The 24827-nt window shown below is 42.8% G+C and overlaps 1 protein-coding gene across 2 annotated transcripts in view; it reads left to right on the top strand.

Moving 5' to 3' along the window:
- Positions 1-24827, top strand: part of LOC137344429 (synaptotagmin-B) — a 536286-nt gene that overhangs the window by 490362 nt on the left and 21097 nt on the right. For both annotated transcript variants that reach the window (XM_068007395.1, XM_068007394.1), the window contains one exon: positions 18966-19099. In XM_068007395.1, coding sequence (XP_067863496.1) covers positions 18966-19099 — 134 coding nt within the window. The remainder of the gene's footprint in view (positions 1-18965; positions 19100-24827) is intronic.

The following is a 24827-nucleotide window of genomic DNA, read 5'->3' as shown; positions in this document are numbered from 1 at the left end:
GAAAATAAAATGGTTACAGCTAAAGTATTTCATATAATAGGAAATCAAATCAAATCTGTAAGCTCTCCAGGGGCTAAAATATAAATGCATAAGTTTCTAGGTAATTTTCAGTTTCAGCAGACACTGCCTGATCATCATCATGCTCCACACAATCCCTTAGTTTGCAAAGAATCGGTCAGGTGCTTCAAAACTGCCAGTAGTCATCAGATCCATTTTACTGATTTAGCAAACAATTTGAAAGCTCTTACTTTGCAACCACTGAAATAAGCCAGTAACTTTCATTATTGCAGTGACTTTGAATGAATATCAGCAACAGAATAGCACAGAGTCTGATCGATTTTTTTTTTTCTTTTCAGTACAAGGATTAGTAGAGCTCATCAGGACTAAACTGTAAGATGTGCAGAATTATATATTTGCACTACAGTGGGGTCTTGATAAGATCAACTCCATTTTGGAAAAGAATTGGTTGATTTTAAAGTGGATTTTGTACTCCAGATTGAGTAAAATAAAACAATTCATGCATACAGGATACTGTGGGCTTTGCATGTTGCTCAGCACTATGAAAAGAGTGTGTATTTCAGTCCCGTGAAGACTTTCAGGTAAAGTGGTTCAAATGGATAACAATCAGGAGCAGAAGTCCTGGCTAAATTTCCCCTTCCTATCCTGGGGTTACCATCTTTTGTCAAGTCCAAATCAAACAGGGGCAGGAGAGGGCTTTATGATGTGAAGAGATTGGTTGTGACGGTTGTCAGTGATTTTTCATCATCAGCAAAGAAAGCCCCAGAATCGAATCCATGCTCCTTTCTGATGCCCTAACTCTATCTGTTCAGTTTTGGGTGTAGCAAGAGATGGCAACACTATCCCTTGCCACCAGTTGTTGCAGGTTTATGAGTGATCCAAATGTGCCAACCATCGGCATTTTAAGCTGACAGCGTTTCAACCCATGTGTCAGCGTTTCAGAAGAAGAATCAATCAGCTTTGTCCACTAGGATTGGAGGTTCTCAGTATCAACCAGTCAGATTAGTTGGAGGGCTGGGCTACGTTATTCCAGTACCGTCCTGGAGGACAAAGATAGCCCTAGGATTCCTCTTTTCTATGATTAACCTTCTCCTTAAATCCCTCTCCCTGCCCCCTCCAGCAGAACTTTCTAGCTTCGTGTATTTTAAGGTTTTTAAAAAAGAAATGCACAGCAGGTTAAGCAGCATCTAAAAGGGGAAAAGATGGGTTAACGTTTGAGTGTGGTCTCCCATCAGAACTCGGTTTTGTTTGAATGATTTTGACTTACTTTTATTTCTCATGAAGCTACTTTAAAAATAGAAAATTACTTACTGAAATTGTTAAAGCAGCAGACTCTCAATCCAGATAACTGGGCTGCTGTGAGGTCCAATTGGTGGGAGATGCATCATTGACATTCTTGACTTTAGCCATCCATAGCCATAGCTGGCCTGACCTCATCAAGTTCTACCAGATCCTGTGCTCCTCTGCCAAAGCCACCCTCTATTCCAGGATCATTGTAAAGGTAGAGAGAACCCCAGCCTCCAACTACCTCCTGCAGCTCCTCTCCCTTGCTTTCTGCACCCTCATCTCTAACAACAAGTGTGAGGATCTCATGGATTTCTTTGTCACCAAGATAAAGACCATCCATTCAGCTGCCTCCATTACTTCACCTCTTCTGCTTAGCCAAAGTTACCCACTTCCTCAGTTCCCCTCATACTCTAGCCCTGAAACCCTCTCTCTCTAGTTTCTCACCCATTTCCCTCTGCCTCCTCAAAGCTCATCTCATCCATGAAACTGAACACTTGCTCCCTCTATCCCATTCTCATTAAAGCACTGACTACCTGGGGGACTTCAGAGGTGATGGATAGAGAAGCTGTTGAGAGATGTCCCTTCCTAGCCCCCATTCTAGCTGATAATTGTAAATGGTTCTCTGACCTTAGGCACTGTCCTCCCCTCTTTCAAAACTCTTGTTATGACCCCCTCCGCAGATACCTACCGTCAATCCTTCTGTCTTCGCTAACTACTCCCCCACCTCCAACTTCCCTTTATTCTTCAAGGTCCTTAAATGGATTGTTGCCTCCCAGATCCATGCTCACCTCTCCCACATCTCCCTGTTTGAAACCCTCCAATCCAGTTTTTTCTCTTCCCAGAGCACTAAAACAACAATGACAACTACTTACATTATATAGCACCTTTAATGATTCTAAGCAAAGTCACAAATGATATTGTTTGACTGTGACCATGCTGCATTATTCTTCCTTGTCATTACTGCAGCCTTTGACATGACGGACCACACCATCCTCTTCCAACGTCCCTCCTCCAACGTCTTCTCCATTGGCTAGTTTGATGGAACTGCCCTTGTTTGGTTCCACTCTTACCTTGCCAGAGCATCTCTCACAACGGCTTCTCCGTCCGTCACCTCTGAAGTCCCCCAACAATCCATCCTTGGCCCCTTTCTCTTCCTCATCTACATTCTTCTCCCTGGTGACAACATCTGCAGACATGGGGACAGTTTCCACATGAACAAAGATGACACCCAGATCGAACACTCCACCATCTCTCTTGACCACACCACTGCCTCTATACTCTCAGATTGCCATCTGAAATCCAGTTTTGGATAAGGCATAACTTGCTTCAACTAAACATTAGGAAGACTGAAGCCATCATCTTTACTTCCCACCACATACTCTGTACTCTCACTATCAAGTTCATCACCCTCCCTAGCCACTGTCTCAGGCTGAATCAGGCTGTTTGCAACCTCAATGCCCTGTTCCACCCTAAGCTCAGCTTCCAACTCCATATACTCTCTATCACAAAGTCTGCCTACTTCCACCTTGTAATGTTGCCCATCTGCCACCAAAGCCCTTTTCCACACCTTTCTCACCTCTTGAATTGATTATTCCAATGCTCTCCTAGCTGGCTTCCCATCCTCCATTTTCCATAAACTTCAGATCATTCAAAACTTCTGTTAATATCCTATCCCCCACCAAGTCCCACTCACCAATCACCCCTGTGTTCGCTGATCTACTTTGGCTCCCAATTCCCCAACGTCTCATATTTAAATTTCTCATCTTTGTGTTTATATCCCTTCATGGCCTTGCCATTCCTATCTCTGTAACCTCCTCAAGCCCCACAATGACCTCCGAACTCTCAGTTCCTCATACTCTGACCTATCGAGCACACCCTCCTTCCTTTGCCTGACTATTGGTGGCTGTGCCTTCAGTCACATATTTCCAACCATTGGAATTCTCTCCCTCAACCTCTCCAACTCTCCTTTAAAGCCTTCCTCAAAACCGACTTCTTTGACAAGCTTTTGGTCACCCTGCCTAATCTCTCCTTATTTGACTTGGCATTCATTTTTCCTTAAGCCTCTGTGAAGTGCCTTGGGATATTTTTTTATGCGCTGCCAACTGGGATCGTTGTAGGTGTTGGTTATAATTTAGCGAGCCACGCCCTCAGCCCAGCAGTGCTGGCCTTCAAGTCAGGTGTTGCGATTCTTATTGAGGAAAGTTTTGTTTCTGTCGCAATCTTGGGGTTGACAAATTAACATTGGATTAGGATCCCAATGAAAGGAACACTATCCTGTAAAAACTGTTTTGAAGCCCCAACAACTTTTATTTTCATATTTACAATGTCTGTAACTTTTCCAGGATGGCAGGATTCCAGTCAGCTCCAAAATGCTGGAAACTGCACCAAGTAGTGTCAATATTTTCCAGTTCCAGAATGAATCTCACGCTCACATCCTCCTCCAGTAATATCCAAAAACGTCACCCTGAAAACATTTGTCCTTTTGTGCACTTTAGGTTTTCCCACTTCAGTAAAAGTGATGAAACACTGGCTATAACGACAGCTTAAATGATGACAAGCTTGAGTCCTGCTCCACTTTCAGTCTAACTCCTTGTCATCGGGCCTATGTTCAGGCCTGTTTTTTGAGCTGTCAGATCTTTTGGGACTGTCAGCTTTTGTTGAAGCTGCTGGTCCGCTTCTATTAGCGTTTTGGATTGGCAGGTATAGTGACCATGTTGATGTAAGCTCCAATTCGCCGTCCCTTCTTTGGTCTCATCTCCACTTGGCACCTGCCCCTGACAGTCCAGCCAAAATCCAAAACTCAGAACTGCGTTGAACATCAAAGGTAAAAATCCATGTCAGACTTCTCTGCAACACAGTGCTTTGCTACAGATGTCTCTGTGCCACTGGGACACCCACCTCTCTTTAACTTTTACTTTTACCAAATGATTTTATCTAATCCTATTGCCTTAGTCTATAATTTAATGTTTGTTGCTGTAATGTTTCCACAAGTTCAGCAAATAATTTTGACAGTTCTGAGATCAACAAATGGCTGGATATAAATATGTGATGATGACTTAAAAATGATAAATTATTGGAAACTATAAGCAGGGTCTTTATTGGATTCAAGCACCATTTCTAAAAAGTGTTCACACCTGGCATGTCTACTGTCAAAAAAACAATATTTCCCCAATCACTTGCTTCTGTTGTGAAATGTACCTACTTCTACCCTGTCAATAAATAAATCTGCTATTTGGAGTGGCTTGGTACAAACAGTGCCTTTTAATCAATGTTCCAGTCTTCAAAGTGCCACTTTTACTATGCATATAAAGGGCAAGCAAGAGAACTAGCTTATTGCAGTATTGTAGACACTAATCACTCCCATAATCATTCAAGAATAAACAACAGCAAATTTCACCAAACTTAAGGCACTGGGACATGGGATGCATTGAATGCCAAGACTTGACTCGTTTAATTTGCTTCTGAAAATGAACTTAAAGGTGAAGTTACAGTTGGCTGATAAAATGTGTTTTTATGGATTTTTCTAGTTTCCATTTTAATCAGATTTTTCCCTCTGCGTATTGGGAAAGAATGATTCATTGTTGGAGCACTGTTTCAGATGAACATACAGTTCCTTCCCCAAGTAGGCATCCTTTAAGTGTGAGTCTAGACATTCTAGAATATTCAATATTCGGAGGTGGGGGGGGAGGGGTGGAAGGGTGCATCACTGTCCAGCCCAATGTCTGTACTCACATTAGGGGTCACCTGACAACAAACAGGAATGGGAAAGCTGCTCACCCAGGGTGGCACTCCATCTGCTGTACTGCTTGAGATCAGCTAACTCAACACAGACCAGGATTCAAACCCATGGCTTTCCTGGCCTGTGTGGCTCAATACCACACTGAGCCCACTCGGGCAGCAAGCTCCCCTTTATATTACCTTTTCCAGAGGAATGTTCAAGATTTACTTTCCCTAATTTGCCTGGGTTTTTTAAAATCTGGTTTTCCATCTCGCCCAGGAGATTCCTTGGCTTCCGGGTGGGGCTGGAAGCCTATATATTGTGATGGACAAGGTATCACAACTGTGTGGGACAGGCTGGATGGACCAGCAGGCCTTTTCCTGTCTGTCATTTTTCGTATGTTCGTACCTCATGAACCCCCTCATGTATTGGAAGTTTTTTGCAGCTTTCAAGATTGTGCCTTCTGCTTTCAAACATCTTCAAGGTGGATTTTCATTAATGTTCAAAGAAAACAACAAAATAGAAATTAAGTAAAGGTATGATGAACCAAACACAATGGGCTGTAACTTGCACCGACTGGCGTGGCAAGGCTCTCAGTACGAAAATACAAACTTCGTGGCCCGCGAGGTCCACTTGCTCCACTTTGAATTCTTTTCAACTTGTGCACTCTGAGATCAGTGTAGGTTCTCATTCACATCGGACAGACTGTGGGAATGGAAGCCACGCCCACAGAATCTGTCAGGAAGAGAAGTCCCGCCCACAAGCAGGCAAGTAGAAATTATTCTTTTAAAGTAAACTTCTCTGTCAGTGTAAATAAAAAATTAACATATCTTAAAAAGCCAAGCAAATGATTTAATTGAATGAAACAGACAGAAGTTTAAAGTTTTTTTTTTAAATTTAATTTTTTGAAAACATTTTTAATGATCAAAAAATATTGAGTAATATGACATTCCACATTTTTTAAATTTAATTTTTAGTTTTTCGCAGTCATTAGGAGTCATCGCACTTTTAAAAAGTAGCGTAAAGCTGGTATTTTTCAGCGTACCTTTTGGTGGCATAAGTATTTTCGTTCCAGCTGGGCAGACAGGTAAGTTTACGATTTTTGAATGATTTCAGTGATTGTAGCATTGCATGCCCCTTTTATTCGCATGCCCCTTTAATTCGCAGCTGTCAAATTGCCGGCAAACCAGTGGGAGCAAATTCACGATTTCGGGGTTTTGGAGCGCTTTTGTGAACTTGCTCCCTGGATTCCCGGGAGGAGAGAGAGGACGCCATTATGGAATGGCGTCCGGTGGTGAGTAATTTCTGGCCCAATATCCCAAAGCTCCAGGGCCTGCAAATAAAAATGTACAGCTATGAGTTCTAGAAGTCTACCTGATGTTAAAACTAAATAAATAAGTCAAAGAATCTGGGCCTGGAATTTCCTCGGAGCTTCTCCCACTCCGTTGCCATGACGTCAGCAAAAAAACATTAACGTGTGTGAACGGAGTTTCGCCAAACATCCGTCAAAGTTACAGGGGGCAGAGCAGGAGAAGCCCCAGGGAAATTCGTGGCGTAGGGTTTTGCAGCAGACTTCAATTAGATTGAGATCAATAGATTTTTGGACTCTAAGGGAATTAAGGGATATGGGGATCGGACGACAGTGGAGTTGAGATCGAAGATCAGTCATGATCTTAATTAATGGCGGAGCAGGCTTGAGGGGCCGTTTAGCCTACTCCTGCTCCTATTTCTCATGTAGAGCTTGTATACTTATATCACTGAGCTGTGCTTTTCACCCTGGGTTCCTGCTGATCAGAGAGGGACAAAGAGCTGAGATCAGCAACACAAGAACATTACTTATGCTTTTTCCATGAAACTTCAATATATTCGGAATGTATGGGATTAAGATGAAAATATTTCCTCCAGGCAGATATTCCTCAGACCCTACCTATGCATTGTGCTGGGAGGGGAATTTTGTTTTGCAAAGTCTGTGAAGCAGCACTGTTTTAATATTCTCTGGGCAATTTAAGGAGCCATTTTACCTACATCGAGCAACACAGAGGCATGCAGACCTGAGTAACACTGCCAGCTTTCCCATTGTTCTCGGAGCAGGTTTAGTATAGTTCTCAACATATGTCTTGCACCCATGCATTGAGCTGTGCTTGCCAGTGCAGAACAACAGTTAAATTTTAATGTTAGGAGAAAACAGTGGGACCGTTGACATCAAAACATTAAATTTGGCTTTGCACCAGCCTCCTGGAGGTAGTCTCAGACCTCTTGGTTAAGTGTGCTTATGCTTCAGCTGAGATCCCTCCTCAGTTACACTGCAGACTGTGTATTATAACTGGCCTATTAAATACGTGGGTTGAGAGTTTAGTTTGTAGTTGTGCTATTGGAGTCCTTGTGGTAAAGTATTAGAGAAATGACACTCGCCAGTTTATGAAAAGAATCTCGTGCCCTTTTAAGAATTGTCATTATTTGGTAGGCCACTGTGTTGCGTCCTTTGTTGATCCTACTTTGGATTCTATTCCCAGTTAAACTTCCCTTATCAACTGCTCCCGCCTACGCTTCCCCGAACCCATTTTTTCTTTTGCCATTCATTTCTATTTCTGAAAAAGCCATTGGAGAACAGAAAGCAAGTGACTATTTATTATTTGTGCTGCTCAGAGGCTGCAAAGGTCCCTCGCTGTTCTTCAGCTTTCATAGATAATGGCAATTTTATCTCAACCCTTCAAAGGCTACAGTGATATTTCTCACAAATCAAATGGGACTAAAATGACATTTCCTTCAAACAATTCATGGTTTTAAAAAAAAAATTCTGTGGTTGGTTCCATACATTTCTCTAATTAGCCTGTAAAATGATTGTAATTAAGTTTGGAATTCGATGATGGAGTACAAATTAGAGGTTATCAAAAAGAAAAGCGTCAAGATCATCCAGTTTAATGAGATTGGTTCTCTCTGGGCTATCTTTAAAATGTATACATTTCAACATAGAATTTTATATTCTTTCTTTGCATTTTGTTTTACAATAATTTAGTTCAAACAAAGCTGCATAATAAGCAGAGACCTGGTCGAAACAGAGGACAGAATTCCAACCATGTCAACTGCAGGATGTACCCAGGATTGGCAAGCCTGGTAGAGAACAAGCTCAGCAGATTCTGACTGTGTCACCCCAGTCCCTTTCAGACGGGCCTGGCCCCCAGCCCAAGCTCAACAGCACCCATGTTGGTGGGGGTGAGGTGGGCAGTCTGAAACCTCACGTTTCTAAAGTAATCCATTTTATACTGCTATCAATAAACTACGTCTGAGAGAACATTCCTCCCAATTACTGCCAGAAGAAGATCTAACCCAATAATCTGGTGAGCTAATCAATAAAGAAAAAAAGTTAAAGTTTTCAACAGTGACATGATAGTACTCAAAGTAAATGAGCCAGTCAAACCCAGCTTAGGAAAGGCTTTTTTAAAAACTTGGCAACAGCAAGCTTATCAGTAAAGCTGCAGGGACAGAAAATGATTGGTCTGCTTAAAATAATGAATTCCTCCAGTTCTATTTATATTCTTCCGATATACTCCTATCTAACTTTTACCAAGTATTGAAAAATGCTGGGATCTAAATAGGCTTGGTATAAAAAATTAGTTACAAAGGTGCCATGCTTCATTGTGTGTGCTGGTGTCGGGGTTTATGAATGTTTATAAAGGATTGGTGGGTAGGTTTGATAAGCTTATCTGCAGCTCGGAGGTTCTGCTCATGAGGTCATGACGGTCACAATCGGTTTTTGTAATTAATTCTTGTATTGCTCCTTGAAAGCAGTAGGATATACACAAATAAGCCAACTTCTAGTGACAGAAAGCGCACACCCAATCTTCATGCAGGGCATTTGATTTAATAACTTCACAGCATCACTGAATGAATTGTATTTTACACATCCCACTGCGTTCCATTGATCATTCTATGAATATTGTCTAGGACAAACCTCAATAGAATTAAACAACATGCTTAAATCTTAAAATTCATAGGATTCACCTCCTATTTCACTGCTACATGGGGCATGATTTTGACCCCGAGCCAGGAAGGGCGGGGGGGGGGGGTCAAATTGCAGACAGGAAGCCCGGAAGAACGAGTTTTCCGGACGACCTTACGATTTTGACGTAAGGACGTCTTTTATATTTTTTTTGCCGGTTTGCCGTCTGATTGACCGGCCTGATTGACAGGCTGGCCTCAGTCGGACGGGAGACCAGCCAGGGAGAGGACATGTTCAGGCAAGTCTTAGGTCTTTGTTTGTATGGATTGGTGGGGGGGGGGGGCATGGGGGGCACAGGGGGAGCATGGGTGGACACGGGGCATGGAGCATTTGGGTTGGCATGGGGGCATAGGTTGGCACGAGGCATGGGTTGGCACGGGGGTCACGGGGGAGTCAGTCATGGAGGGATGGATCGTGGGTCAGTCACGGGGGTGGTGGTGTCGGGATAGGGAGTCATCGCGGGGGTCCATGATCGTTGGGGGTGGGGGGTCGGAGATCGGGGGAAGGGGTCCGTGATTGTTGGGGGGGTTGCTGCTGGTAGGCTTGTTGGGCCTGGGGGAAGCACTCCTGCTCCTCCGGGCCCAAAATCTGTGCCAGAAAGGCACCTACCTGTTAGTTTCGAGCCTTCTCGCCTCCTTTCACGTGGCGTGAAAGAGAAGACCTGGGAATCCCAGCCCCCCCCCCCCCCCCCCCAGGATTGAAATCGGAAGCTATGGGAAAATGGAGGCCCGAAGCCTCCTTGAAAGGTTTTAAGGCCCGACCCGCCTCCTGGTCGCTCATCCCGCCCCAGTGAAAACCAGAAATGGGCGGGATGGAGGCGGGTTGGGGGCGGGTCTGAAATGGCTGCAATTTTGAATGCCCCCTGCCCCCAACCCACCTGCTTTTCACTTCTAAAATCATGCCCATGGTCATAGATGACCATAGGATGTATGAAGTCTCTGTTGTAACATACAGAAATGTGGAAGTCGATTCATGCACACCAAGGTCCTGCAAACAGCAATGAGGTAAATGAACAAATAATCTGTTTTAGTGATAAAGCAGATGTCCTCTACTAAAATGTCACATTTAGTGATGTTTTAGTAGAGGATATAAGTTTTAGTTTGTGAAAAGTCATTTTAAATAGATATTAGGGAGGATTTCTTAACTCAAAAGGATGGTGAACATTTAATTTAACTTTAAAATTCTTCTCTTTGTATCTTTCTCCTTCCATCCTGCTCCTATTATCCATTCTGGCATTGGATCAAATTTAATTTAAAGAAAAGATTATTCATAAACTGAAGAACAGCATTAAATGCTGATTGACCAGATCCCACTCAGGTCAATCTTGGACATGGAAATTGTGTGAAAACCTGGGAATATTTCCCAAAGACGAGAAGCTCCGGTGGTCTCTGTAGCTTAACATGGCCTAGACAAGTATATATGTTCACAACACTTAGTATTAAATGGTGAATAGGCTGCGTCAGGGCTGTATATATACTGTTGGTTCCCAGCCAGACTGGACCCTCTTTCATGACTCTTTAGGATTCGAAATGGATTACTGAGTAAAAGTAAACATTATTAATGATTTAAAAAAACTAGAAAATGGCTCATGTCATAACTTAAAGGTTAATTTATTCCCAAATTCTTCACCTTGTCAACCTTCAGAAGAAAGCCTACAAATAAAAGGAGCCACATAGCACAGACGTCAGCAAGTCTGCCCTTCCATCCATCCAGCGATGTTTACTGCTACTGACCTTTCTATTTTTACATAAGCCATTACCAAAGCCTTTACACCATTTACAATCTCTACATTTTTACTCAATGCACAGGTTCAGGGTGTGCCCATACAGTTAGATGGTATCACCATTCAATAAAATACATGTCTGCACCTTGCTAGGTTGTAATAGCAAAGCTTGATGCTAAATCAATGTAATCAGAACTGGAAAATCAATCTTTTCTCTCTTATCTTCCATTTAAAATCTCTGCCCCAGATATTGTACAACCATGGGAGTAATTCTGGGGGGAGAGGCGGAGGGCCAAAAATGGGGCCGATACCAAATCCACCAGGTTTCCACTCCATTCAAAAGATACAGACAAATCCGAATCTGTGCTTCTTGTGCCTACCCTATTTACATTTTTCTAAGATGTTGGGGCATTTCTAATGATGTTCCTGGGCTATCCTGGGAATCTCACCAAATGCGCTACTGATAGGTCCAGCAGGATCTGTGTCTGCTGAAAACAGGCACAGGTGCTAATGTGGGCCTAAAATGGGCCGCATTAAGAAGGGAGGAGAGCCTTGCCAGCGTGGGAGCCACACTGAGCACTTCAGGAGTTAAGTCCAGCTGGCCATCACTGTCCCCATTTGCAGGGTGCCACTCTACTATTCCCATGGCGGTGCAGGGCAGGCACCTCTGTTGTGCCGTTTCAGGCATGGGTGCCCATCCTTATCATTTAAATGACCCTGTTCCTGGAATTTTGACAGGGTCGCTGCCAGGTGAAAGCAACGGGGGGGATGTTTACCTCTACAGGCACAATGCCCTGCAGGATTTCTCGCCTTTTATTTCCTTTTGTTTTATTTCCTTCTGATTTTAACAGAGTTAGTTATTGAAGTGGAGACCATGTCAACATTTAAGAATGGGTTAGATAGGTGGTTGAAGGAAAGTCAATAAACGGGGCGGGCACATGGAATTAGAACTACAGCTTTGGTGGAGAATAAACACCAACATGGATTGGTTGGGCCAAATGCTTGTTTCTATGTTGTAATTTCTATGTAATTCTATGTGAAATGTTATTTAGAGATTTAGCTTAGTTCTTAGCATTGTAGTTTTTTTTATTATTTTATCCACGCAAAGAGTTTGGTGGAAGATTGTCTAATGTAAATATTATATGACTATTACTTATATGCTTGGTCATCTTCTGCATAGAATTATATAAAATTTACAGCACAGAAACAGGCCATTCGGCCCACCTGGTCAATGCAAGTGTTTATGCTCCACATGAGCCTCCTCCCAGTCTATTTACTTCATCTTACCCTATCAACATATCCTTTCTTTCTCCCTTATGTACTTATCTAGCTTCCCCTTAAATGCATCAATGTTATTCACCTCAACCACTCCACGTGGTAGTGAGTTCCACATTCTCATCACTCTCTGAGTAAAGAAATTTTTGCTGAATTCCTTATTGGATTTATTAGGGACTATCTTATATTTATGGCCCCTAGTTTTGGACTCCCCTACAAGTGCAAATATCTTCTCTAAGTCTACCCTATCGAACCCCTTCATAATTTTAAAGACCTCTATCAGGTTACCTTCTCAGTCTTCTCTTTTCTAGAGAAAAGTGCCGCTGCTTGATGCTTAAATGAGGTTTGATGTGATGTTCTACTGCATTCAAAGACCAGAGAAAGGCATACGTCCAGTAATTAAATACAATTGCCAGACAAGGTTTGCTGTTTGTTTCCAGGCACATTACTGAAAATTTACCTGGATCTCAAGACAAGGACAGGCACTCCCATAGGTGTAGGGAATGGGAACTTACTAATGAGAGGGATCTAAGGTGCGAAAGCTGAAATAATGTAAGGAAAGAAGTTTAGAAAAGACTCGAAAACAAAACAGTAGCATTTCCAAAGGAGTGATACCAAAAATGTTATAGAACCATCACTGAGGGTACACCCTGAATTTGCTACGTGTGGTCATTTTTTTGATGCCAACAGGATCTTTCGAACCATGCGTCCTTTTCAAACATCCTCACCTTGTCCTTTAAAGGATGTCTAAAAATAAATCGGCCTCGTAGCTCAGTTGTCAGCAGAGTTGCCCTCCCTCCACCCAGGGTGCTTGCTATTAAGCGATAGCTCACATTGATGGGGGTGATATTTCAGGGTTAAGAATGATTAAATGCAGTTTTACTTCATCCATATTCTCATCTACTGTTTCCATTAGAAATGGTGCTTCCAGGTTATACATCTAGTTACCATTCAAACTAAAGATAAATTGCAGTAAAACAGAAGCGATAAAACACCAGGAACTGATCCCTTCACTCTATCATTCAATACCTCAGCAACACTCCAGATCCAGGATTTACACCTCTTATCCTCATTTCACCACGTTTGAGAAAGAAAACAACCGAATTTACTGTCCTCGGCCCTTCCTCCCCCGAACACTGAGCTGATAAAATAATTATGCTGCGCACATTAGTAATGCGGAAGCCTGCAGGCCAATTCATTGCTTCTGCTCCTGGTGCCAATATTAAAGGATTGGCTGCAGAATTGCCCTACAGCAGAATTTTTCACTGATAACATTTCCTAGCTTCTTAGCAATTCACCAGTGATAATATTACTGCTGTATGGCCGAGAGATACAGTACTGTAGAAGTTAATTAGCATAATTGCTTTCAAACTTCCTTTAAGGCTGGGCACTTGACTTAAAGTGGGATAAACTGGAAATTCTTTAAATTAACACGGTCCTTTGTTTAGCTCACACTTGCAGGTACCCATTCAAATGTGTGTGAGATAAAAATGTAACTATTCTGCTAGTGTACCCTGTAGTTCATTATCAGCAATATTGCCTGTTGTGCTAAATTGTGGTGTAAATTGGACCAGACACAAAGGCCCTGAATACTAACCTTTATAGTTTGCTATTGCCCATTTATAAGTCTCTTTGGCCTATCTACTTCTCTCTGATGGATTCAAACGGACTGTTCAATTTGAACAAGACAGGCTGAGAAATACTTTCAAAAATATGCCTGAGACAAAGGAAATTTAATTGAAACATATATACAAACAAAGCTTCTGTTTTGAACTGAGTGGCTTGTTCCCTTCCTCTGGAACCTGGTAACTCTCATCTGCCAACCAGACTGAAAAACAGGATGGTAGGCAGACATTTTTTTAATAAAACTCTTACTGCTCACGAGCGACCTGAGGCCTGCCTAACTCAATTTTGAGGCAGGCTTTGAAACAGGCAGCCTGCACTCCTGTCTGAAACAGGTGGGAGCCTTATTTCAGTATTTAAATCAGGGTCCTACGCTAGTTGTAGGACCCCAACACAACTTTCAGGTATCAATGGGAAGAGCATGGTACCGGATGACGAGCAGCCCATCCAAAGGCCCTTAAAGGGACTGCTGCAGGCCTCTCCAAAAACGGGGCAAAGACCACAGTGCCACTGATTTTTGTGGGACCAGGTGGACCATGAATGCTCAGTGTGCCCCCCCCCCTCCTCCCCCTGTATTGTCTCGCCCCCTCCCTTTAAGGTATAACTTCCAGCTTGGCTCCACAGTTGCCTTTCAGAGCTCGATGAACACTTGCAACTTGGCGATCAAATTCAGTTGAGGCCCAACCTTGATGGTTCTGGCTTCTCTCTTCTGCCATCGTGTGGACAGTGTGATCACACCTCCTGCCTGATGTGCACTATAATTAAAGTAGGCCCCAATGTCTATTCTGAGGCATTGTGTATCATAAAAAGCTGGGCCATCTGGTTTTTAACCCCAGAAAGAAAGAAGCCAGTACCAAGGAACATTACAGATATGAGTGAAAGTCTATTATAAATGTTTATAACTTATTTTTCCTAAATGCCATGTAGTTCTTTTCCTATTTGTTTGCTGCTTTTCTGTACACATCTATGCAGTTTGGTATCTCTCCTGGAGGTTAGGTGGAAAATTATACCATGTAGTACAGTACTGAGTCATACAGATCAGCGAGGTCTAGGGCATATGTCCCAGTCTGTACAGAGTTAGCTCTCAGTCGGGGCAGCAGTGGAGGTGCTACAATTGGCCTCAGGGTCCCCAAGCTCAGGAGAGGAAATCAGGCGGCCAGAGTGTGAGCCCCTTATCACTATCCAGTGGCATCTGCTTCAAAGTGCACATACAGATGCTAGGAGGGGACTGGAACTGGCTCACTTGTGGCGTTCAGTAGTCTGCCAAAGCTCACTATCTAGGTTCACTTAGGCCACTTGGGCATGATGCCATAGAGATGCTGGTGCCCGTGGAATCATATGCCAGCCTAAGCCAGTAAGTTCAAGCAAGGAGGGGAGAAAATTGAATGAAACAAAACATGGGAGTTCCATTATTTCCACTCGTGGTGCTTTCTCTCCCTTTTTTGTACAATGTACAAGCATAAAGCAAAACACTTTAGTGCAGAAGTATCGAGAAACAACATCATCCACCGGAAACATCTGACTATCATCTGGGAAAACTAAACAGCCCAGTGACTGAGATTTGGAGTAGTACAGTTTAATTCTGAAGGTTTACATTGGCCAGATGGACTGCAGTGATCTTTCCTAGACCTACACATTCCTATATTATGAGGTGCACTGGAGTCCAGAGAAATTATACCAAATTAGTCACCAGTGCTATTCCTGCCTAAACAGCAAGACATCAAAGGGCTGCAACTAAAAACATATCATTTGATTGAAGCTGCATTAGAACTGGAGTCTGACAGGACTAACGCTGTTCATTTGTTTCATTAATGACCTCCCCTGGGGGTGTTCACACTCCAAAAGTCCTTTCGGCATGCAACGACACATCCCTGATTTACCCTTTACTGCACAGCCAAAATAGTTGACAAAGTATTGGCAGAGAATGTGATGGAAGTTTCTCAGGGACTGGAGAACAATTCATTCTAAATGCAGCCAATACCATTTTATTTGCTTCATCCTGATGGAAATGGGACCCGTTGCTAATGGACACAAATAACTAGCCTTCAAGATAATGAATGTGGGAAAGAGCCCAGGTATCTACTCAATCAACACACTGTCTGTAGAGAGCCACATCGCCAAACTAACCAGCAAGAAATCAGCTACATTTGCTTTTTTTGTAACATTATCAGCTCCTGCCTCACACATAAAGCAGCAGTCACGGTCCACAATGTACCGAGTCTGCCTCACATTGATCAGTGCAGCGTTACTTGGGGAGAGTGTTCGAATAGTGAGCTCTTGCAAAAGCTACAACAATTATGAGGCAACGTCATCTGGAGTATATTTAATTGCAATCACAAAACGTCAAAGGAAATGGTCTTTGCCAAACTGCACCGAACACTAGAGAGGGACTGCATATTACCACTGTAACGCACAGATGTTCCAGGAATTTATTAATTACCTGATGGAAAAACAACCCTCAGATCAGCCCACACACACCATACAGCAGGAGGGGGGAGGGGGAGGGGGGAGGGCGGGTTTGCATTTGCTGCTGAAGTGAATGCAGACTAGAATACAGAATATCCATCGTACAGGTTACTCGGCAACCCAGTGAAGTCAGCTCCTGGCATCACAAAGTTTAAACAAACCCGATTAGCCATTATTATCGAATGGCAGTAACCATAACCTGACGAATTCTGAATGTTAAAGATTGTACAATATTGGTCTTTGTCATATCCACATTGCCTTCTGAGCCACGCTGTACTGGCAAAGGACGTTTGTCAACAAGCTAACCATCTTAAACCAAACTCAAGCAGGTTATATTAACTATTGTTCGAACTCACAGATTAAATTCCAATCATAAACTCACTCTCTAGTATTGTTGTTACTATATGTAATATGCAATATTACTTAGAGGAATATATATATGATTTAAATTTTAGAAAGGGTCAGTTTCTGTGTTGACCGTGATTGTCAGTACAGATATCAGTTGTGAGTGTCCCGGGTGCCTGTGATACCACTCACCCACTCACCCTACAGAGTCATTCATATTATTACAAAAGCAAAATATTGCAAATGCAAGAAACTTGAAATAATAACAGAAAATGCTAGAAACACTCAGCAAGTCAGCCAGCATCTTTGGAGAGAGAAACAGAGTCAACGTTTCAGGTCGATGAGCTTTCATCAGAAGAGAGTGACTTTATTACTGTGGTTTATCCAAAAATAATCTTCAGTGGATTTCCAGCAAATCATACGTTCAGTACAGAATATTACTAAATAATCCAATTTATAAAGTCTGAATAAATATCTGAAAGCACAGTAACACAGCAGAGGGAAAATCTTAACTCTTACCCTGACAGGTACACAGACACTCCCCAACTATTGATAGAATCATAGAAAGGCTACAGCATGGAAGGAGGCCATTCGGCCCATCGAGTATTAGTTGCTTCATTTTCCTAATGTTGTATGAAATGTTTATCAAACACATTTCTTTGTCTTAGTTCAGTGTTGTTGATTCCATTTTGAATGTGGAACCAAAATAAATGCAACACTCTGACGAAAAACCACAAGCAATTTGAGAGGAAGAAATAGTCATTTTGAAAAATGTTTTATGCTTTTCTAATTATAAAGTAGAGTGCCAAATGTTAATATGAAAGATTCTGTGTGGGTGCACTAGAGCCATTCTGATATTCCTCAGAGTGTTCCCTTCAGCTGAGGTAAGCTGGACATCAGCACCAGTTGTAACAGTTTGTAAAACCTCATCATACACTACAGTGGAGTGAGCCTTTGGCTCTAGTGGTAGCATTCCCACCTCTGAATCAGATCATCACGGGTTCCAGCCTCACTCCAGAAAGTCCTGGTGAGTGGAGACTGGAGCTCTGGCTCTGAATTCTGGGTTGACATCCAGTAGGATACTCATTTCCAGTGTGGGTTGTGGGAGTCATAAAACCCTCTTGCTGGTATAAAGAAGGTTATGGTCTTGGAAGGAGTGTTCACATCATGGCCTAGCAGGCTGTGTATACCCTTCCACTGATTTTAAATCCAATCCCACAGTTTGCATTTGGATTCCTGGGATATACTAAATGCTATACATATAGTTTAGCAAGTCTAGAGAAGTGTACCTGGTTCTGCTAACCCAAAATCCAATATTTAATTTCTGTAGAATTTTATTTCTTCATCTGTGACAGCACTTTAGAAATTTGTGGTTAAACTAATCAGAATTGCTTTCTCTGCAGTACTTCAGCTTTAAGGCTTGTTTTCTATATCACAGACTGATCCTCTGCATGACTCCAGGGGTAACCAAGTGAAGAGAAGCTTGCAATCCAGCTGTTTTGCCCAGAGAGACATTTTTCACATGCAGTCAAGTTCTATGCACCTCAGTGACTGTGTAGTATTAATTTTATAGTATTCATTTCCAAAACAGATGGTTGTGTGTTTAAGCCCCAGGGCTGCCTAAGCTGCCAGCTGTTGGTGGAACGAACTTGGGTTGATCAATAAGGTGGAATGTTTTGGGAATAGAGAACCAGAGGATGAAAATACACCCCTCATAAACAGACCCAGTCTGAACCACACCTGCGGCTGGCTGAGCAGAGAGAGGCACCGATCACAGCTGTGGGCTGGCCCAAACTATCCCCAACAAGAATCTGTTTGGAAGAAACAGAAGCAACGGTGGAATGAACTTAGAAAGCAAGAGGATGAAACTGCAAGTTATAGAAGCTTGTGAAATGAGTAAGGAAGTTCATACAATCACAGAATAATAGAATCGTGCAGCACAGAAGGAGACCTGTGCCATCTCTTTGAAAGAGCTATCCAATTAGTCCCACTCCCCTGTTCTTTCCCTGTAGCCCTGCAAACTTTACCTTTTCAAGTATTTATGCAATTCCCTTTTGAAAGTTACTTTTGAATCTGCTTCCATTACGCTTTCAGGCAGCGCATTCCCGATCATAGCAATTTGCTGCATAAAAAAAATTCTCCTCACCTCCCCCCTGGTTCTTTGCTAGTTATAGAAACAAAATAGTTTCTGTATTATAACAAATCTTGCCAGGGTATTGATATGTTCCTGAGCTGTATACTGAGAATTCATTTTTTTGGGTTACTCATTTATTTCATTCCCATCCACACCTCTCTCAAAGCCGTCCTGCACTGTACACTGCACCTTTGCAAGGTCACTGCTCTGAGACTTTGTCAATGCAACTCCCTCTGACCTTCCATACAGCGAAATACCCAGCATCCACAACACTATGTCACCATGCCACCATTTTATGACTTTGTTTTGAAGACTGATCTGCTTTAACTTCTTATTTTGGAATTGATTACTAAGGGATGTCTATGTTATTTTCCAGATCCTTACGTAAAGATACATCTGCTGCAGAATGGAAAGCGGCTTAAGAAGAAGAAAACCACAGTCAAGAAAAACACACTGAACCCTTACTACAACGAGTCCTTCAGCTTTGAAATTCCATTTGAACAAATACAGGTACAAATATTTAGCATTTAGCCTGCTGAACAAACAGCACCTCCAGATGGTTAGCAAAACACAAAGTCTTGGTCAAAGACCTTAAAGGGTTAAAGGGACACCGCCTTCATAAAAAGCATTTGTCTAACCTCGTTTAATTTGTGGAGGTGCACATTACTTCCATCATCACACGTCTCACATTATATCATTTTCCTGTGTGTTTTGATACACATTATGCTACCATATTAAGTGTTTGACAATCACCTACGAGGTTTGTGTTTCTTTATGATGACAGTCACCTTTTTAAAAAAAATAATTAGCCGGCCAGGGTAATTAAAACAGTATCCAAACAGGGTTTGAAATCCATATTGTTACTGAAGCACATTGTCATGAAATATTCGTCATATCACCGTTTTTGTGCATTTCCCAGCTATACATTTGACATTCTTTCCCTATGTTCCACTCCATTCCCACATTATTTTTTTTCTGTTTCAGTTACTTACACCTGTCTGTTTCATTTCAGTCAGTTTCAAATGTAGTTTTGCCAGCCCCCATCTTGTGTGATAAACATGTATAGAGCCTTGGTCAGCTCCATCTGGAGTACTGTGTTCAGTTTTGGGCACCGCACCTCAGGAAGGATATATTGGCCTTGGAGGGGGTGCTGTGCAGGTTCACCAGAATGATATCGGGGCTTACAGGGTTAAATTATGAGTACAGGTTGCATTAGTTTGGCTGCTATTGCCTTTATATAAGATTGAGGGGTGATCTGATCGAGGTGTTAAAAGGGTAAATGGATTCGATAAGGTAGATACGGAGAAACTATTTCCTCTGGTGGGGGAATCAAGAACGAGGGGACATCTTAAAATTTGAGCTAGGCCATTTAGGAGGGAAATCAGGAAGCACTTTTTCACATAGAGGGTACTGGTAATCTGGAATTGTCTCCCACAGAAGGCTGTGGATGCTGAGTCAATTGGAGCTTCCAATACTGAGATGGATAGGTTTTTGTTAGGTAAGGGTATCAAGAGATATGGAACAATGGTGGGTAAATAGAGCTGAGGTACAGATCAACCATGATCTAATTGAATGGCAGAGAAGGCTCGAGGGGCTGAATGGCCTACTCCTGTTCCTATGTTCCTAAACTCTCGCTGTTGAATCAGGCAGTCTCCTATGATTATCATTTGGTAAAGAATGATCAGTGTCTCTCTTTTATGATTTTTTTCTTAACGTGAATTAATGATAACCAAACACAGAACAGTTCCCAAATGTTCTGCTCTGTTGTGTTTGTTTCATGGAGAAGGAATTGAATGCAGCTCCCCCAGTGGTCATTTCAGCACCAACCCTGGCTAGCGTTCAAAATGGCGGACAGTATTTCAGGCAGGATGTATTGTAATGCTGCTGAGAATAGACTTCCACCAATCGACTGTATCAGGGAACAGAACTTTCTGGCACTGCATTTAATGTTTTGCTGACTGTATTCAAATTTTAAAAAGGCAGTCTCCATCATGTCAGGAAATGTTCTTTTCAGCAGAGTGGGAGAATCAGCTGGAGTCAGAAGTCTCCAACAGAAGACCAATCTGTTCCAAATATAGAGCGAAATGCACCATCTATCACACTGTCTATATGCACCATGTATCACACCATCTATATGCACCATCTATCACACCATCTATATGCACCATGTATCACACCATCTATATGCACCATCTATCACACCATCTATATGCACCATCTATCACACCGTCTATAGGCACCATCTATCATACCGTCTATAGGCACCATGTATCATACCGTCTATAGGCACCATATATCATAGTCTATAGGCACCATATATCATACCGTCTATAGGCACCATATATCATACCGTCTATAGGCACCATATATCATACAGTCTATAGGCACCATATATCATACCGTCTATATGCACCATATATCATACCATCTATATGCACCATATATCATACCGTCTATAGGCACCATATATCATACCATCTATATGCACCATATATCATACCGTCTATAAGCGCCATATATCATACCGTCTATAAGCACCATCTATCACAAGGGGGTTCCATTACAGCATCTGTCTGCTTTCACTCCCATTAGACTAGCTACGCTCAACTTTTCATAGCACTTGAAAAGACTTGTATTTATTTAGTGCTTTATTGTCGCTCTCAGAAGCACCTTAAACAGTTTCACCTGCAGTCAATTGTGAAGTGTAGTAACTGTTGTTACGTAATTAAACTGCCTGAAGAAGGAGACGTACTTTTTGAGAAAGGTAGAGGGAAAATTGAAGAGCATGTCAACCTAGATCAGTCTCATGCATTTCCTAGCAACCCTATTGGTAGCATAGGGGTTATGTTACTGGACTAATAATCTAAGAGAATGTGGGGGGGGGGAGAAAAATTAGATAGGGCCTATTATTGGGTGCAGATAGTGCGATCTTCTATTACCCCGCACTCAATGGCCCCTGAGCAGGCAGGACGAGACCTCCGTGAGGCCTGAGGACTTACCTTCAAGCAGCATTCCGAATCAGCGTTGACACGAGGATTCCATGCAGATTGCACTTTCCACCAGCAGGGGAGCCCCAATCTCTTAAAGGCAGGCTGTCTCTTAAAAATCACAAAGGTAGCAGGTACCTGGTACCTGTTATTTGCTGAAAATAACAGTCTGCTGTCTGCACGGAGTCTGAACGGAGATCAGACATCGCACATGCAAAACAGAGATGCAGCTCCCGTCCCTATGTTTACAAACTGATGAGTTATGTTAAAACATTGACTAAAGGTTGTGCACTATTAAGTCCCACATCCTCAAATCTGCACGCCAGACCTCACCAATCTGCTGATCTAAGTTTGTACCAGACCTGTGTGAGTGCGTGCACCAAGGTTCTCTGCTGACACACTAGAGGCCTTGGTGCAACAAGTGGACAGAAGGAGGGGCATCCTTTTTCTGCAGTAGGGGTGGTGGGGGGGGTGTGGGGAAGAGGCCCTCCAGACACAAATCCAAAAGGCAGTGGGGGACAAAGTCAGTGCCAGGCGTACAGCATCATGATTATGGATGCAGTGCAGGAAGAAGTTCAATGCTTTGACATGAGTGGTCAAGGTGAGTGAGGTCAACTGTCAAGTGGCGTCTCTGAGCAACTACACCACTAGCCGCATCCACTGCTCCCACGCACGACGCCCTCCATCACCCACATACCAACAAACTCTTTCCATGAGTACTCAACTCTTCCAATCAGATGCTTCCTCTCACCCTTACACATTAACACTGTTGCAAGCCACCCACCCACAACTCACAGGCCACACACACTGGCAACTATTCAACCATGAAAGGCACATCACCCAGACACAGGTCCCGCTTTCTTGCAGCAGAAGGTGGCGCATATCAGGAGACCAGCAAGTGGCAGTGCATTTAGCCCCTCGAGCCTGTTCTGCCATTCAGTGAGATCATGGTGGACCTGTGACCTAACTCCATATACCCATCGTAGCCCCATATCCCTAAATACCCTTGGTTCACAGAAATCTATCAATCTCAGATTTAACATTCACAATTGAGCTAGCATCAACTGCCATTTTCAGAACAGCGTTCCAAACTTCTCTCACCCTTTGTGTGTAGAAGCATTTCCTAACTTCATTCCTGCACGTCCTGGCTCTAAATGTTAAGCTATGTCCCCTGGTCCTAGTGTTCAAGTATAGGAGACCTCCAAAAACAGTTACAAATGTCTCGGCAGCCAGAAGTAATAATCCAGCCACTAACCTGTAAATCCTACATGGTCCCTTTAAATGGCGCTGGTAGGGTTCCTCCAGGCACTCTACGACATGTTCAGATGGTCGGGGTTAAGACTGTGCGTGAGTTGAGCGTTAAGTCCCAAAATGGTGTCTATCACTTTAAATCAGCATTGCACACTGATTGTATCCATTTTCTCCTTACTTTACATGCTTCCGACGTTCAGTATTTGCGCATGCGCTAACTCCTATACCAAGATGGCGTCCGGCACGTGTCGCAATGTGTGTATGCAGCCAAGACGCCATCTTGGATGTTGCAGAGGCCGTGTAGCGCCGAAACAACGGGCACTACATGGCCCAATTTAGCGCCTCGTGAGTTCAAATCCCACCATGGTAGTTTGAGAATTTGAATTCAGTTTAATTGGAATTTAAAAATTGGTATCAGTAAAAGTGACCATGAAGCTGTTGGATTGTCATAAAACCCCAACTGGTTTACTAATGTCCTGTAGGGAAGGAAACCTGCTGTCCTTACCCAGTCTGGCCTATATGTGACTGCAGTCCCACACCAATGTGGTTGACTCTGAACTGCCCTCTGAAGTGGCCTAGCAAGCCACTCAGTTGTATCATCACCTTCTCAAGGGCAACTAGGGATGGGCAATAAATGCCAACAATGCCCACATCCCGAGAATGAATTTTTAAAAATAAAATCACTCTGCAGGCAGTAACGTGCCCATCCCGCAGTTATGATTTGCTGGATACTGCAGGAAAGCTAATGGAGCAAAATTACTTTTTCTCCTTTTTCGTTCTCCCTGCCTCACTCAGCATTCACCAGCAAGCAGGATGAATGGACAATCAGCCTATAGATTTCTGCCAATGTCAGTTTCGTTCTAAGTGCTAAATGCCCAAAAGTCATTCAAGATGACTTTTCTGCCAACCTTTCCCTCCATCCTGTAGTAGAAACTGAAAGCTCCTGCTCAGTATTTCTGACTAAAGGCATTTCAGAGGTCTGCCACTCTATGTGGGCTGTCGTGAGTGTGAAGTACTGTTCTAATGTAAGTACACCAGTCTGTGGCTCAGTGATAGCACTCTTGCCTCTGAGTCAGAAGGTTGTGGGTTCAAGGCCCACTCCAGAGAATTAAGCATAAAATCTATACTGATACTCCAGTATAGTACTGAGGGAGTGCAGCACCTTTGGAGGTGCTGTCTTTCAGATGAGATGTTAAACCGAGGTCCTGTCTGCCCTCACAGGTGGACATAAAAAAATCCTAAGGCAACATTTCTATTCAAGTGTCTGATGTTACAGTAATTTGCTCAGATACTTCCAGATTGTCAACATCCATAGGAGATGAAATTATTTAACATTGTCCAGTACATGTGATTCAAGTCCTGATAGCTGAAGAGCAGTCTGGTTCATCATGTTGCTTTGCAAGTCCTCACATCTCACAGAGATACATTTAAGGGGAAGCTAGGTAAGTACATGAGGGAGAAAGGAATAGAACGATATGTTGAAAGGGTGAGATGAAGTAAGGTGGGAGGAGACTCATACCAGCATAGATCAGTTGGGCCAAATGGCCCATTTCTGTGCTGTAAAATTCTATGTAATCTCCATGTTACAGTGCTGCTAATACAAGGGTGTAGATGTGTATGAAATAATAAAACAGAGATCAGCCATGCAATCTCTATTTTGATATTTCTTCTTTTCGCTCGTCTCCTGAGGTCCAGATCCCCCGGTGATTGCATCAATCGAACGCTTTGCTCCACTGGCCATTTTTCATGATCTCTAACAAACTGCAGGGGGCATCAGAAACAAATCTAATCCTGTCCAACCCCCACCCCCTCCAACCAGGGGTCACAGACGAGCAAACGTGAGAGCAAAGCATCTACTTTTGTTCTTGCATGGTCAGACTGGCAGGCAGATTTTTGAAGAGAGGCAAATCACTGGGACTTGGGCTGATGGATCGGCAGTGGCAAATGTCATTATTCAGGTAGGTGGATGGGAATAGACAGAACGTCAGGACTTAGACGGG

This window comes from Heptranchias perlo, chromosome 27, assembly GCF_035084215.1.
Source record: "Heptranchias perlo isolate sHepPer1 chromosome 27, sHepPer1.hap1, whole genome shotgun sequence".
NCBI lineage: Eukaryota > Metazoa > Chordata > Chondrichthyes > Hexanchiformes > Hexanchidae > Heptranchias > Heptranchias perlo.
The sequence above is the reverse complement of the archived record's forward strand: the minus strand, read 5'-3'. Positions and strand labels throughout refer to the sequence as shown.